This window comes from Phoenix dactylifera, chromosome 7 (genome assembly GCF_051530095.1).
Source record: "Phoenix dactylifera cultivar Ajwa chromosome 7, Ajwa_hap1_PhDact_Kaust_v1.1, whole genome shotgun sequence".
In the NCBI taxonomy this organism is placed as follows: Eukaryota; Viridiplantae; Streptophyta; class Magnoliopsida; order Arecales; family Arecaceae; genus Phoenix; species Phoenix dactylifera.
In genome coordinates, this window is record NC_143196.1 from 6,423,151 (window position 1) to 6,440,143 (window position 16,993).

Consider the following 16,993-nt stretch of genomic DNA (forward strand, 5'->3'; position numbering starts at 1 on the left):
TTTCCATTTTGCACACGATCCCTAATAAAATGATATCTTATTTCTATGTGTTTGGCTTTAGGAATGAGATATTAAGGATGTAAGCCAGAAGTGATCTCTAAATGTAGATTCCAAAGATATTTTTCAAATCAAGTGTAGATGGAATCTTTTTCAAGTTATTTCAAGGAGTATCAAGAATAATATTCAAAGAAGGCACGAATGAAAACTCAACATCTTTATATATATATATATATATTAAGTATATAACAAGATGAGAGCAATCTAATTAATTTTCAGAGTATAGTATAAGAGCAAGTAAAGATCAAAACTTATATACTCGAAAAACATAAGATTATGTTGAATCCTTAATTCTTAATGACTTCAAAGTTCTTTCATGATATAAAAGTATTGGGGCATATATGCCAAAACATGAATTTATGCAGTGTAGGATACATAAAATTCAAGGCTTTGAAAGTTCTTTTAGAGCTCTCTTAAAAACTTTCTTTTACTCCTTTAAAGATCATAGCATCAAAATCAATTAAAATGAATTGGCTCAGGATTGAAACACCAAAGTGCAAGCCAATAAGAACTCATAAGTAGATTCCAAGATAAATTTTCAAAACTAAGACAGATGGAATCCTTTTCAATTAAATTTTCAGAAATAAATGATTTACCGATGAATACAGATGGAAATCCAACTTTCAAAAGATATTCAATGAAGCACAAAGTTTAATACCACTTTACATTTAGTATTCTTTGTCTCATCTTTAGATGCGAATTTATACGATTAAGTTCTATATGATCTCTCACTCTGAAATTTTCTTTCTCTCCCTTAATTAATCATTCCATTTGAGAGTTTAGAGTTTGAAGATAATTTTCAATAAAGAGATTGAGTATTTAAAGCTCCCCCTCAAAAGATGCATTTTCTTTCAAACCTTTTTTTTTATTCTTCTATAATATCAAGAATGTAGAGTGATCTATAATTTTTCAAAATTTATAGCAATCACTCTTTTTAATCTTTCAAGCATAAATTATATTTCCTCTTATTTTTTTTTTTGAATATGTATGGAAATATTAATCAGAAAATAATTCTTTTGAAGCTCAAATTTCTTTCAAAAGTAATTACATTTTCTTTCCTATAAGAATTATTGAAGTGAGTTGAAATATTCTAAGCTTTAGGATCATTAACTCTCTTCTTAAAAATAGCTTTTCTTTTTAATGATAGAAGCATTTAATTATGTAGGAGTGTATATTCAAAATATTAATTTTTTAGTCATAGTTTTTCAGCAATGTATATATGAAGCACCATAAATCTTTTTAATATCAAAATAATATCATATATTTAGAACCATTTATTTGCAATCAAGATCATTGAAAAACGCATCATTTAGACTAATTTTAATAAACTTATAAGATAGAAAATGATATGTTTCAGATGCGTATCGGAGCAAACAATCAAGGCATCAAAATTAATTCTATTTTTCTTAGACCGTAGTTTTCATCTAGGAATCATATTGAGTTATTCCTCAAAATGATGTAATCATTGAAGCATATAATGAAAGTTACAAAAATGCAATGATAGAAGCATTTTTTAAATTAAGTTTAAGCTTTTATACAAAATCAGATTCTGAATTTCATAAAAAATTTTCAAGAAGGCTTTCAGGATTATAATTTGAGATATGCATATTCTACATTGTAGCTCATCTTAAATTATTAAGATTGAAAACACATATTTCAAGAACATTAGAGCACATCCAGAATCTTTGTAATTCATATTGAATTTTGGTACAAATTGGAGGACATTATGTACTAATGTTAGACAAGATAAAAGATAAATCAGAATCAATTCATTTTGCCTAATTTGCAAATTCAAATTATTCTTTTCTTTTATTTTTCAAAATATATTCATTAAAACAAAATGATGTTGTTGTTGGTAATAACATGTTTCAATCAAATTTTATAGGCATGAAGCATTACAAGTTATATTTAGGAAAGATCTTTGTTATTTGAATATTGAAAACACATAATTCATAACATCATGTTACATGCAAAACATAATATGCATTAAGTCATAACATCATGTATTAAAACATTAAGAGCAAGCATGTCAAGGATCAAAATTTATTCTTTTTAAATAAACTCTCCCTATTCATATATAATTCTACACTGATTTTATCCTAAAGGTGTGTTTTCAAGTGATCGAAACTTCATTTGGCTTTTCACAAGCCTTTTATATACTTTCATTTATCTTGTCATTCATTTCCTCATTTTTGAATTTCTTCCTTTAACCACTTAGTGAACATTCTAATCTTTATTTCTTTTGGTTTTACTTTTCTATGCTCTATACTCTATTTGCTCCCTATCCGGTGGAGTTGGAAGGGGCACGAGGTACTACCACTAGCCTCCCTCTTGTGCCGTCCCTAATATGCCCTACACCAAATAGTTGGGTCAAATAGTGTCGGGTACTACCACTAGCCTCCCCATTGACACCATCCCTATGATGAGCAATATAGAAGGGTTAAAATGTTCACTTCAAACTTTTCTTATAATTAATTACGGATTTTATCTCTTCCAAAGGAATGTTCATATTAGTCTTACAAATGTGCCAAATATATTATGCTTGTTTTGCTTTTCCTAAAGATTGGAGCATTTGCCTTTACTTAGATTTTACTTTTCTTGAATAATTGTTCATTTTCTTTTCTTTATCTCTCTCTCTTTTTGTTATTCTCAAGTAATTTACATGAAAGAGCAGAATAAAGAATTAATCTAATATGCTGCATATAAATGTATATCATGCAAACAGCATTTTCATTATGCCCAATGATTCATAGCTTATCACAAGTTATTTTGGATTAGAGATTTGAGGCATAAACTTGTGTATTTCATAGTTATGCATTATATAGGAAAAAGTAAACTTCAATTTAATCACACCATGAAACAATTATCACTAGCATGAGAATGAAGCATGATATCAAGATGATCAGCAATTAAAGGTTTAATCATGCTACCATATAATTTCAGACTATTGATTTTGCTCAACTAACTCACAAGAGAAGAGTTTAGATTACCAGTACATTTAGCATTCTTCAAGCCAAATACCTTTTAGATTCTTTACACCCTTGGCTGAAGAAAATCTTCCTCTTTTTTTTTTGTTTCCAAGGGAATGTTTATTGTATCTTTCATCGAGGTGTCCTTCAAGTTGAAATTTCTTGCTCACAAATTCTGTATCATTAGCAAAATCTTTTTCTTTTCTTGAAGGCAATTCATTAGGTTCTCTAGGATACAAAAACATTCATACAACATATCTCTTAACTAGATGACTCAACATGAGACATGACAATAATTGAATTTGAGTCACTTTACTCAAGAGATTGCCTAAATATAAGCAAGCACAAGTCACTTGAACTGAAGAGATAACTTTATTAAATAATATGGTTCAAGGACACCCATGTGAGGCAATAAGAAGATTTATCAAAGTCAAACCAATTTCTTATTTTCAAAAGCAATTTAGCTTAGATTCTATTTGCTTAAGATAATTATCAATAAGATATACCAGTTAAGTTTTAATCAAATTATCTTAAATAGTTGTTTCTATCAAAATTCAGATTGTTACATAGAATCAAAGTGATAAACTATATTCTCAATAAAAGATCTAGTTTTAATAAGAATAATATAAATTGATCTTTCTACAACTAGTATCTTTTCATTGAATATTCTATATGCATTGCTTAAAGAATAATATCCAAAGAAATACTTGTTTTATCAGATTTGGCATATATTTCATTCTTAAGAACATAATATATATAACTGAAAAACATGAAGGTATGCAACATTTGATTTTCTGTTTTTCATGAGTTCACATGGGGTTTTCTTTAAAAATAGATTTAATAGAAATCTTATAATATGACAAGCTGTGATGATAGTTGCTATCACAAAGCATTGTCCTTACACAACAAAGGTTCTAAATTTTTTTTATATATATTTTTATAACCCTTATATGCAATAGTGTTCTTGGTGCAAGCACAATTGTATTCAATACCATTTTATCAACAAATTGGTTTTCAAAGCTGTGCCATGAATTTTCACAGTTTGCAAACCTTTTTCATTTGAAACCTTTTGTAAGTTTGTGCCAAAACGGAAAATATTTCAATTTAAGTGCCAAGAATAAAACCAACATTAGCTTTGAGAAATCATCCATAATTACAAAATTAGAGAGCTTATCTCCTAGGTTCACAATCCTAGAGATCCAAATAAGTTCTTATGGAGAATTTCCAACGGCTAAAAGGTGGAAACAATGTTTTCAAATTTAGAAATGATTCTAGTTTATTTTTCTAGATGACATACATAGCAAACTTTGACCTTGCGAAAATGAATCTAAGTGAACCAATGACAAGGTCTTTTGAGATTAAGTCCATACTAGTATGAGTTAATTTTATATGCCAAAAGTGGTTTCTTTAATCTTGGTATTCATAGTGCATATATTTAAAGGCATACCAAGTATACATTCTCATATCTATGATCAATAAGATAATACCATTGATAAAAACTCTCAATCAAGCATATAGAGAATTCATAGAGTTATTCTTAATAAATTGATTAATCATTTAGCAACTTATCCAGCAGTAAGTAAGGCATACTATAAAATAAAGTGATTTGATTATATTTTTTAAAAATATTACCTATATCACAAAATTGATTAATACCTCCAATTTATGTTTTAATTAGATACTAAGGCAAAGAGAATGATGAGATGCAAGGATTACTAATTTCATTATTCTTTTCATTTCAATTATTTTTCTAAAGTTCATTCTTTAATATATGTCTAGAGCACCCAATTTCTAAATTAGCATCTTTTGTTGGAGCCTTGAGTGCTAGACACACCTACAGAAAATATTCAGATTTTCAACTTAGGAACCCAAGCTCTTTTGGGTCCTTGTAGGCTAGCTATTATTGTTCCTTTTGGAACCCATATTTTCTTAATGGCTATTTTGTCCATAGGCTTGCAGATTTTAGGATTATAAGGAATGTATTTCTGCATACTCTTATTAAATTTAACAAACATCGATTTAATATAAGTAGATGATGGATTTTTAATTTTCTGTTTTTGTTCATTAGGTTCATCAGATAAATTAGAATCCGTTTTAGGATAGATAGTGGAGGATTTAACACATATATCATTAAGGGATTTTTGTGTGTACCAAGATTGATATCCTAATCCAGCCTTTTCAAATTCAGCTCTTTGATTATTTATCATTAAGTTCAGTTTTTCAGAGCTGATAATAAATTTTTCAACTATAGGCTTAAATTTGATAACTTCTTTAGTTAGCCTTTCATTGTCTTCTGAAAGTAATTTATTATTTTTCTGAGTTATATCATAGCTTTCAGCAAGAGATAGATTTTTCTGATTTAGCTTTTTATTCTTTAAACTAAGCTTCTTATATTCTAGGTATAAATCAGAAAAAGCATCATGAAGTTCATCAAATGTAAAATCAGATTGAGCTTCAGTATGTACTTGATTTTTGAATGAGAAATCACTTTGTGTTCGAGTACATACCTCATCTTCATGTGCTACAAAGCATAGATTTTCAGTTTCAGTTTGATGCTCTTCTTCTTCGGAACTAGTTTCAAATTCACTAGAAACATTAGTGCATTCATATTTAACTTCAAGCATATTCCATATTTCCTTAGCAGTTATGCAAAAAGATATGCTATTAAGTTCACTATCATCCAATGCACAATATAGAATATTCATGGCTTTTGCATTTTGCTGAGCCATTTTCTTATCATGATTAGCATTTGTATGTAGCCCATTGACTATGATACTCCATAAATCGTAGTCATGTGCTTGAATGAAAATGCGCATGCGTGCTTTCCAATATGTGTAGTTTATACCATCAAATAGTGGAGGTCTATCAATTAATTGTCCCTCACTCATAGAACATCCCACTTGGGTTGTCATGATCTTTAACTCTTGATTGTGAGATCAATGAGTACTATTAGAGCACCTTGCTCTGATACCACTTGTTGCCCAAGGTGACAAGTCAAGAGGGGGGTGAATTGGTTTCTTTTAAATTTAAACTATCTTACTCAAGTCAAATGGATGGTTAGTAAGCTAAAGCAAATCACAACACAAACAACACAAAGTATAGTGGTTCGGTGCTCTCCTTAGCACCTACATCCAATCCCCAAGCGACCCCTTGGGAATTCACTATAATCTCGCGGATTACAGTTGGATTGTTTTTCGGGCTCACAATCCAAAAACCTTTGTTGGTTTTATGGGCTCACCAACGAACCTATACACTTTGGTTTTCCGGGTTCACCAAAAATCTTTATTGGTTTTGCGGGCTCACCAACGAACCTATACACTTTGGTTTTCCGGGTTCACCAAAAACCTTTATTGGTTTTACGGGCTCACCAACGAACCTTTACAAATAGTTTGATAAACAAAAAGGAAAGATTCAAACTTCTAAATGAGCAAATGAAACAATATTAACTACAAAGAAGAGTTAGAAAGTATTTATCGCTTTGAAGTGGCTTTGCTCTTCTTTGTCAAGGATGCTTCACTCTTCAAGGGAGGATGGAGCTCTTGATGACTCTTTGAATCTGCTCAACCCCTTTCTTTGATTCTTGAATGAAGCACTTGAATGAAGAAGATTAGGGCACTTTTGTTTTCTTGTGTACTTTTTGATATCTCTCAAAAGTTATTTTCTCTGATGAATAGTGCCCCTTTAAATAGTTTCCAACCTTCTTTGGACAAGCCCCAATGGTCAGATTTGAAAAACTAGCCGTTACTCACCTTGGGAAGAGCAAAAAGTACATCTGCAGAACTAGCCGTTACTGTTCAGCCCGTGTTTGGGTCGGCTCAACCTGTCCTTGGGTCGACCCAACTTTTACTTGGGTCGACTCAAACATTCCTTGGGTCGACCCTCTCAGAAACCACAGAAACCTGAATTTCAGCCTTCCTTCTCATGGGTCGACCCAACCAATTTTTGGGTCGACTCAAAGTTCACTTGGGTCGACTCAACTTCTTCTTGGGTCGACCCTCTCAGTAATTCCAGAGAACCATTTTCTGTCTGTCTTTCTGTCTTGCCTTTGGGTCGACCCTCTCAGGGTTTGGGTCGACTCAAGCTTGGGTCGACTCAACCACTGTTTGGGTCGACCCTCTCAGTAAATCCAGAGAGCTTATTTCCTTCCTGTTTTGAGGTTCTTCAAGGTTGGGTCGACTCATGCTTACCTTGGGTCGACCCAACTCACTGTTCATCTGTGCCATTTTTGCAGGAGTGTGCCAAATGATTTCTTGATGTGCCGGGGTCGACCCAATCAACCTTTGGGTCGACTCAATCCACACTTTGCTGCATTCTCAAGGTTAAATTCATTCAAATGAACAAGAACATGTCTCTATATCAATTCATACAAATATACTGAGAGTAATGAACTTATGAATGAAGTATCAATTTAACTTTTAATATACTCTAGATAATTGCTTGTTAATCATCAAAATAACACTATCATCCTCAAAAACTACCTATTGTATATTCCATAAAAATATATATTAATCATATAAAATATATTATAAATAATATTAATATATTTATCAATATATATAATTATTAATATATTTTATGAAAATATATTTATCAGCCCTCTAAATTATTAATCTTATAAAGATATATTACTTATTATTATAGAATTAACATTTTTATTTATAATTATAATTATTTTCTAATACTAATATTTATTTGTATTATAAAAATAAAGCAAATAGAAATAATATAATAAATAATTTTTTATATAAATATAAAGTACAATAATATGTTTATATTATAATTTAAAATTATTTTTCAAAATAATACTGTTAACATAATTTTAGAAATCACGTAACAACCTACATCAACCCATCATATTTTTTTTGTTAGCGTGATCCTGTATCAATTAGTATTATTTTCTCTTTTTAGCATGATCTCGTTAGAGTGATTTTAGGGATCGCATAACAACTTGTATCATATTATTTTCTTTATATAAAGTCAGTACACGAGTATATATAATTCCTAAGATGTACTGAATGTAAAAAAAGAGAAATAAAATCAATTTTTTACCCTTTTTTTTCTTTCTCTGCAAGTTTTTAACATGGTATCAGCGCCACCTATGACCTAATCTACTTCCGTCATCTCTTCTGTCTTTGTTGTGGCCATTGTTTTTATGTTTAGAAGCTTTGATGACCATCATTACCGATCTATCAATCTCTATTCCTAGGTAAATCAATACCTGAATATCCTCTATTTTTCGATGAATCCGCAGATCCTCTATTTTCTAATGAATCAACATTCGAAGATCCTATATTCCTTAGTAGATCTCTGTATCGTCTATTTTTGGTAGATTAACATTTGAAGATTCTTTATTCTCTAATGGTTCCACAACTCTTCTCCACTACTTTTCTTCTTAGCTTCAGATCTTCGATTGTCTCTCCTCATCGTCGCTTGACCCCTTCACCATCCAATTCGAGATCTCTTGCTCCTCTTCCATGGTGCCTTAGTCTATGAGGATCGTCGACCTTTAGTTGTCTTCTTCATGAGCCTTGTCCTCGCTACAACTGTCATTTTTTATTTGTCTTAGATCTCACTGCCACATCATAGGCAAGTCAATCCATCACATCGACAGACATGCTAGTTTTTCACATCAATCAGGTACATCGACAGACACACCAATCTGCTATGTTAGTCAGCTATGTCAGTGGAAGTATTAGTCTACCGCATTAGTTAGCTACATTAGCATTACCAAACACATCAATTTGCTATATTAGCTTTCTGATTTGCCGCATCAGTTTCTAAGCTGCTATGTTAGCTTTTGTTCAGCTTGACACATCAGCTTTTGAGCTAGTGTGTCAACTCCTAATCAGCTATATCAGCTTCTAAACTACTATAATAGTTCGTGCTCTGCCACATCAGGCTTTGTGCTGCTATATCAGCTTTTGATCTACTACCACCTCAGCCTCTAAGATGCTATATCATCTCCTAGTCTATCACGCCAGCTTTTGAACTGCTACTTCAGCTCTTAATCTAGTTTCTGGGTACATTTATGATCTAGTTTCCAAACTTAAATTGGCACCTATAGTATAATCTTGAGTCTGAGGGAAGATGTTAGTATAATTTTAGGGATTACTTAACAATTTGTATCAGTCTATAAATTTTTTTTTATTAACATGATCCTGTATCGATCAATATTATTTTTCTTTGTTAGCATGATCTTATTAGAGTAATTTTAGAAATCATGTAACAACTTGTATTGTATTACTTTTCTTATATAGAATCCGTATACGAGTATGTATAACCCCTGAGAAGTATCAAACATAAAAAACAGAGAACTAAAATTACTTCTCTCTTTCTCTCTTTCTCTTGTTTTTTTCTTCTTTTGCAAGTATTTTAACAAATATTATGGCAATAACATGATTAATAATATATTTATAATATAATATAAATCATAAATACAATATTTTTAATATCAATATAATATAATATTGATATTATAAATAGCATATAAATATAATACTCTTTTTTTGGCTAGATTGAGTATTTTTGTTTCCAAATTTCAGCCGAGGAGCACTGCTCAAGGATGATCTGAGATACCTGACTTCAAGGATGGGTATTCCATTATCAAGTTGGGCAGTCATGATTTGAGGAATGAGGGTGATTTGAGATCATCACCGCCATATAAGATCATCGTGGTGCAACCAAACATGATAAACTCATCATCTCCATCTTCATCATTCTTGGCCTTGGGACGACCACATCATACCAATTGCTTCCTAAGGGTAATCCAAAAAATTTAGTGATCAGACATTCTGCGTAATGGGTAGAATAGTCCTGACATAATCCAGCTTTGAGTCAGGTCAAATTTCTTCAATGTTTTTTCTTAAGACAAAAATAATCTCAGCAGTTAAACCTATCAATTGCGCTTGAAGAATCGCTTTGGGACACCACTTCTGTTGAGAATGAGCTAACTTTCTAGTGGATCTACTCTACTAGATGGCATAATCACGGTCAAGTCAGTGCTCCCATCGGGATAAATCATATATTGTGAGTCTCAAGACCCAATATACCATAAATGAATTTTCTAGCTTGGGACTTCCAATATCTCACAAGATACACAGACCCGGACCCGGACCCAGACCCGACCCGACCCGACCCAAATGACCCGTCGGGGTAGGCATGGACTTGACCTGACCCGACCCATTTTTCAACCGGGTCGGGTCTGGGTCTAAAATTAGAACCCGAACATGAAACCGAGTCGGATCGGGGTCACCTAGGACCCGACCCGACCCATTTGTAGCCCTAGCTGAGACAGGACAATGTTGGTGCAGTTCTCGAACAATAAGTGAAAACTCGATCTCCTTTTAAACAATTGTGAAAAGAAGAGAATAAGGAAACAGGATATTTCGTTGCAAACCAAGAAATATTAATTTCATACACCATTCCATCTCAAACTTGTTTTACAAAATTATAGTTTCATTTTTCAGTTTCTCATCATCTTGCTTTTGAAGAATTCTTGGACTTCTCTTATACGCTTTACAATTTGGAACTTTGGGCATATATATGACCTCCAAAATTTTGCTCATGGATGCTATCCAATTGTGCATCAAAAAAAATCCCAAAAGATCTAAATTATAAGGGAATCATTTGACTTATATGAAATCCTTCTCTAACCTTCCATATGTATAGTTTTATGGAACACCTCATGGACCTGATCTACCTTGACTGCCACCATGCATGCTTCGCATGTGCAAATCATAATTTAATACTTCCATTTGATTCTTTATTTTGATACTTTGTACTTGCTTCTTTATCAACACTAGTAATGGATCATACTCAAATTACAGTAATGACCTACTCAGGTCCCATCGTGATATGTACAAAACAAGGTGTTACATATGTTGACTTGTTTGCTTCAAATTATTTTTTGCCAATTCTTCCTCTGACCTTCCCCATGTTTGTTTCTAGTTTTTTTTTGAAAGGATACTCCAATTTGTAATTAAGACAACACCTCCCCAGGCAGCTCTATTGTTTTACGCGCATCCAAAATATAATGTACAATTCAAGCTACAAATGGGTTGGGTTGACCCGTGATCCGATCCGACTTGACTCGAACCGTTTAGATCCGACCCGACTCATTTTGAAGAACTCATGGGGCTGGGTCAAATTCTAAAATTGGACCCATTCTATTTTTCGGGTTAGATTTGAGTTTACTGAATTCAGATCCGACCTGACCCGACCTATTTGAAATTTAGGTAATTTTGAGTTTTCAATCCTATGACCCGACCCTATCCGACCAAATCTATAATATTATTTGAGCCTGTGGGGATGCAAACACAAGTTCTGAAGTCATGGATGGGTGGACCTGAATTAAACCTGACCCAGACCCGAATTTTTTAAATTGGATCTGAGTTATACATGAATTTAACATGACTCAATTGACCCGTTGGGTCAAAAAATGTAGCGGTGGACCTGATCCGATCTTCTATCGGATCAGATCTGGGTCTAAAATTAGAATATGAAAAAAAAATTGGATTGGGTCGGGGTCACTCATGATCCGACCCAACCCATTTGTACTTCTATATACAGTACTCAATGGTCCTATATATATACACACACGCGCACACACCATTAATTGATCATTTCTACTCAGTCCCTCTTCCACCTTGAAACTTACAACATAACATTTTCCATATGTTCCAAAAAATGTCCTTAAAATCCCATTGGTACTTGACTAACGCGTAGCCCATCGTAACTACGGAATCAAGTTCAGTGAAAAATTATAAGGAGCCTCCAAGCTCTCCCATTTTAAATTACATTGACCGTCAAAAGTCTCCCGGATACTTCACATTCAAATCCTTTGACTTTCCAAATCAATGGAAAGAAGCCTGCAGGTCATGGACTGTAGGCTACTTCTGGCCTCCGCCAACGCAAAAGACCATTTCATAGTTTTCAAACCACAGGGGGTAACCTCAAGGCTTCTCATCCACTCGGACATTACCACCAAGGCTAATAATTTTATGCACGCCTTGGTTATTGCTACAATGTCCAGGTTGTATGTTTCACGCAAAAGAATAATTATTCTTTCAAGACATCGGCGTTGAACCAATCTTGTACAGATCTCAAAGAATTTTGATTTTTTTCATTCATTCACCTATGAATAACCCGAAGTGAGATCCGACAATAGATTTGCACAAAGAAAAGTAAGTCATTCTTTTACGTGAAAGATACAATTTCTATTATGTTAGAATGTGTTGCTACCGAGAAATTATTAATTGGACTAGACGTACCAATCGATCAATCCAATCAAAAAGCAGCACGGATAAACATAAACAAAAAAGAAAGAGGAGAATAAAAAACAGCAAAAAAAGCTTGGTATTGCTTTTTGGTTGGACTGATCTACTGCTGAGCTGATGACCTGATCCACTAATTATTTCCTGGAGGGCCCTCTTTTACAAAAGCCAACCAACCACGTAAGTTTCTCCATCTTGGAGAAAACATATGGAATCTTCGCATCTAATTTCAAGGATCAAAGCGGAATATAACGCCGGGGATTCCAATTCCTTTCCCTCGTGTCCCTCTCTCTTCTCTCAGCAGCTATAAATTTCCCACCAAAACAGAGCAGTGCAAGAGAGGGACAGAGAAAGGGAAGGAGAAAGCTTCCTTCTTTCTCCTTCTCAGCTGGAACAAACTAGTTTTGATTTCTTTACCACCATTGGTTCGGTTTCTCGATTGTTGGGCATTTGGAGAATTGTCGTGAGGGGCTGAGCAATTATTTTTTGGTGGGATAAATTAATAGCCAAGCTGAAGGTTTGGTTCCTTGGATCCTTTTGCCAGCTGGTTTCCAAGCTTTTGGCTTTGATCTGTTATCTGAAATTGATTTCACCTTATGTGTGTTGGTGTTCCAGATAATATGAGTTTCGAGGATTCCATGGCGGTTTCTGCGGAGGCATTTGAGAAAACCAGCTCTATTGAGAGATCTGTTGCAAGCAACGGAATGGAGTCGAAGGAAGGCGGAAATCAGATGAAAGTATCCAAAGAAGTCAAGTGTGAGCTGGTGGATTTTGATTCTCTGCCGGATTATCTGAAGGACAATGAATTCATCTTGCGTTGCTATCGATGCGAATGGCCTCTGAAGGAGACCATCCTCAGCATCTTCTCCATTCACAACGAGACTCTAAATGTTTGGACGTAAGTTTCATGGTTTCAGATCAGCCTTGCTCTCTGATTGTTCTTTCATTCTATGTTTGGTTGTATGATAGATAAGAATGGAATCAATATTTTTGGCTGGTAAAAACTTCACATCCTGTTGATCTCATACTTGCCATACTTTTGCATGTTCCAGGCATTTGATTGGATTCCTTTTCTTTCTTTTTCTGACTGTATTCACTGCAATGATGATACCAAGAGATGCGACGGTCCCGTCCATGCAACAATCGGGTCAACTGACGGAAACCAACTCTTCGATCGTGCAGTCTGGCGTCATTGATCGCCTTTCTTCTCCACTTCGAGCAGGTGAATTAGAGACTACTATGCCAGCTTTAGGAAGTTGGCATGTTCCTGAGCTTCTTGTCAACTGTCTGCCCAAGAGATTCTCCCATGCTGGCAACCACACCGATCCATGTGTTCTGGTACTTCCTCTTATCACCATTACCCGTCGTTAATGATGCCTAGTCTATTATAAATTGCTAAAAAGATGTATTTGATAATAATTAAACAGAAATAAAAACAGAGCAAGGTGGCATGCTTAGTCAAATCTTCATCTAGTACTAATCTATCAGTTTTATATTCATGCGTTTAGTTTAATCATGCTTTTCTTCTTGTACTTGGCCAAAAAAAGCCATAAATTGAGAAATAACTCGACAGTGCAAAACAGAGCAATGATGAATACGAAAGCAAGAACACAAGCTCCAAAACAAGCAAGCATGGGGGGATAATAACTTGGGAAGATTCATATTTGCTCCAAAACCTACAAGCACAACTATTGTTTTGGATGATGCTGTCTTTGCTACTAGGATTTCTACAGAGGCTAATAACTTGGCCATCTTATTGTACCACAGGCAAGCGTGAAGAACGACGTAACCAGCATTATATCGCCACTGCTCATGCAGCCAGTCACTCGCTGGCCCTTCTTTGCCTTCTTATGTGGAGCCATGTTCTGCCTTCTTACCAGCAGTATGTGCCACCTTATCTTATGCCACTCTGAACGAATGGCCTATATTATGCTGCGGCTCGACTATATCGGCATTACGGCCCTCATTGTCACCTCCTTCTACCCTCTGGTCTTCTACTCTTTCGTGTGTCAACCCTTCTACTGCCACCTTTACATGGGCTTCATCACCACCTTTGGGGTGGCCACCATCTCAGTCTCCCTGGTGCCTGAGTTCCAGGCTGCTGATTTCCGGCCGGTGAGAGCTGGGCTCTTCTTCTGCATGGGAGTATCAGGACTAGTGCCTATAATGCACAAATCGATTGCATTCCATCACCGGCCCGAGGCGATCCTCTCGGCGGGCTACGAGCTGCTAATGGGTACATTTTATGGCCTTGGTGTTGTGATCTATGCTACAAGAATACCGGAGCGGTGGATGCCGGGAAGGTTCGACATCGTCGGTCATAGTCATCAGCTATTCCATGTGTTTGTGATTGCAGGAGCTTACACCCACTATCTTGCAGGCCTCGTATACCTCAAGTGGAGAGATATTGAAGGTTGTTAATGGGATTATATATAGATGAGCTTTTGAGACGCCATTCTTTTGTAAACTAAAATCCTTAAGAAATAAGTAATATTCAATTCGACTTGGAAGTCAGGTCTCTTGAGTTACGTAAGATCAGCGAGAGTGGTATTGCCATTTGATGATTTAAAATCCATGTTTTCTCCCCGGAATTTTAGATTGTGATGTAATGGACTGGATTTTCACACTATGCTATCAAATTTCATAACATTGTGGTGTCATCTTGGCTGCGGATTTGTGCTTATGTTTTTTCCATTGTAACCATGTTCAGTTTTTCCGAAATGAGCTCATGTATCTTTCAGCTTCCAATGGATATAGAACTACTACCTCAAGCAAGAAAATATGCATAGCTGAAATTAGCCTTCTTTAATTTTTTTTCTTTTGAGGAATGGAAATCAGTATATAGAGAAATGGGTCCCTTATCAATGAAGACTAACTAATTTATTCAAAAAACATAAGTATATAGAGAAATGATCAACAATGTATATATACCAAGCTTAACACCCATTCTTACGTGCTCAGATCGACCCTACGTATAGGCTACCTCACTATGACTGAGAAAGTTATGGTTCACACCATTTGTAGATTTAGCACATCTAAAAAAGAATGTAGTAGCATCATTCTTATATATATATATATATATATATATATATATATATATATATATAAGCTAGAGTAGCAAATTTTGTAATATTGGTTTGTTCCCCTTTTAGAGAGTTCTTTTGCATCGATCATTGCAACTCATCCAACATGCTAAGGGCACTTGGTAAGAGATAATCAAGAAAAACTCGTGACCTCCAACAAATCTGAGTTCTGATGCCATAATGAGTAACCAAATAACCCAGAAAACTTAAAATTTATAAGATTGGGTCATAATATATTTCACGTTTAAAATCGATTGGAGATAAATCTTATAAGGATAAGAATCCCTAACTTAGCATGGGCGGGTGCAACAGCATGGACGGAGGTCGATAAAATTTATTTATTTATTTATTATTCCGGTGTTTATAATTTATCCAACACCGTGGCATCAGAGACAACCCCTAGCTCGTGCTATGTCGTACAAGTAAAAAACCTGTGTTATTTAAACATGTGTAAGCCTTTCTGGCGAACCGATGTGGGACTTTCACCCATGAGGGAACTCCGTTGCCATGTTTGAAAGAAAGTTGAAAAGAGTCAACCACCGGCTCATACTGTTTGGTATTTAGGAAAAAGAGTATCTTATTTAAGCATGCATAAATGTTTTTGTTTGGGCGATGTGCATGGGACTAAACCCACATGTTTAATAATTAAATAAAAAAAAAGGTGAAGGGGGTCTTCTTCCCAACGGCTGTGAAGAACAACTGCTGGTTCTCCCCTCGATCACCGAGAAACTGACGGTTGGCAGGGAGGGGAGAAGGCAGCGGGCGGCCGTCCAAAGGACTTCGGCAGCCGTCGCCGCCCGTTTAGGAAGAGGGGTCGCCGGTTTGGCTCCCTCTTCTCTTCCTTTCGGTTGGGGAAGAAGATGAAGGAGAAGTGGATTTTGGGTTTTGGGCATGGAAGCTAACCTGAAGTCCGAATCCGTTTGGCCAATAATAATAATAATAATAACAATAAAGGGATTAACAGATTTTGGATTTTTGGGTTTCAACCCGAAACCCGAAATTCGAAAACCCGAATTCATTTTGGCCTAAACTGTATTTTTTACAGTTAACCCCCTGATGGTAAGTTATTTCATAAACAGGGCTTCAGAAATTTATATTTGATCCCCAAAAGAAAATTGTATTACATAAAAATCCTCAAATATATTTAAGTGGCTCCTGACAATACGTTATTTCACAAAAGGGTCTTCAGAAACTTGCATGTGGTCCCCAGAAGAAAGTTTTATTACATACATGTTCTCAAATATATTTATTTGGTCCCTGTACGCAAGTTTTATTACAGAACAATACACTAGTAATTATATATTGATCCCTGTCATGAATTTATTGCATAAATAATCAATTTATGATGAGTTTTGATTATTTAAATTGTTGATATCTGCATGTTTTAAAGATGAACAATCTCATGACATTATTTTTCTTTGAAAAAAATAGAAAGTTATTGTTTGAGATATTTAAAATGAATTATGATAATTCATATAAAGTATTTATTTCATTAAAGCTTTATTTTGATATCGTTTTTAAAGAAAACATCCTGATAATTTGGGAGTAGCCACAGCATCTTAAATTATTATGATGTATAATTTTGGATCACATTCAGAGTCATGAGACAAAA

General features: G+C 34.6%; 1 protein-coding gene across 2 annotated transcripts; it reads left to right on the top strand.

Annotated features, from left to right (window-relative positions):
* The first annotated feature begins 12,474 nt into the window (after nucleotides 1-12,474).
* On the top strand, nucleotides 12,475-15,148 carry LOC120106560 (heptahelical transmembrane protein 4-like). Of its 2 annotated transcripts, XM_039119527.3 has the most exons (4): nucleotides 12,475-12,815; nucleotides 12,914-13,196; nucleotides 13,351-13,636; nucleotides 14,066-15,148. In XM_039119527.3, the coding sequence occupies exons 2-4, from the start codon at nucleotides 12,919-12,921 to the stop codon at nucleotides 14,717-14,719; spliced, it is 1,218 nt and encodes a 405-aa protein (XP_038975455.3). In that variant the 5' UTR covers nucleotides 12,475-12,815; nucleotides 12,914-12,918; the 3' UTR covers nucleotides 14,720-15,148. The 2 variants fall into 2 exon arrangements, with proteins under 2 accessions (XP_038975455.3, XP_038975454.3); XM_039119526.3 differs by lacking the exon at nucleotides 12,475-12,815 and having other exon boundaries at nucleotides 12,834-13,196.
* The last annotated feature ends 1,845 nt before the right edge of the window (nucleotides 15,149-16,993 follow it).

What these genes read in the sequence shown, in the direction of transcription:
- LOC120106560 (XM_039119526.3), top strand. Translation starts at nt 12,895, where the DNA reads ATGTGTGTTGGTGTTCCAGATAATATGAGTTTCGAGGATTCCATGGCG. An exon ending in GAGACTCTAAATGTTTGGAC is followed by an intron (nt 13,197 to 13,350) that starts GTAAGTTTCATG and finishes TGCATGTTCCAG; the next exon opens with GCATTTGATTGGATTCCTTT. An exon ending in ACACCGATCCATGTGTTCTG is followed by an intron (nt 13,637 to 14,065) that starts GTACTTCCTCTT and finishes ATTGTACCACAG; the next exon opens with GCAAGCGTGAAGAACGACGT.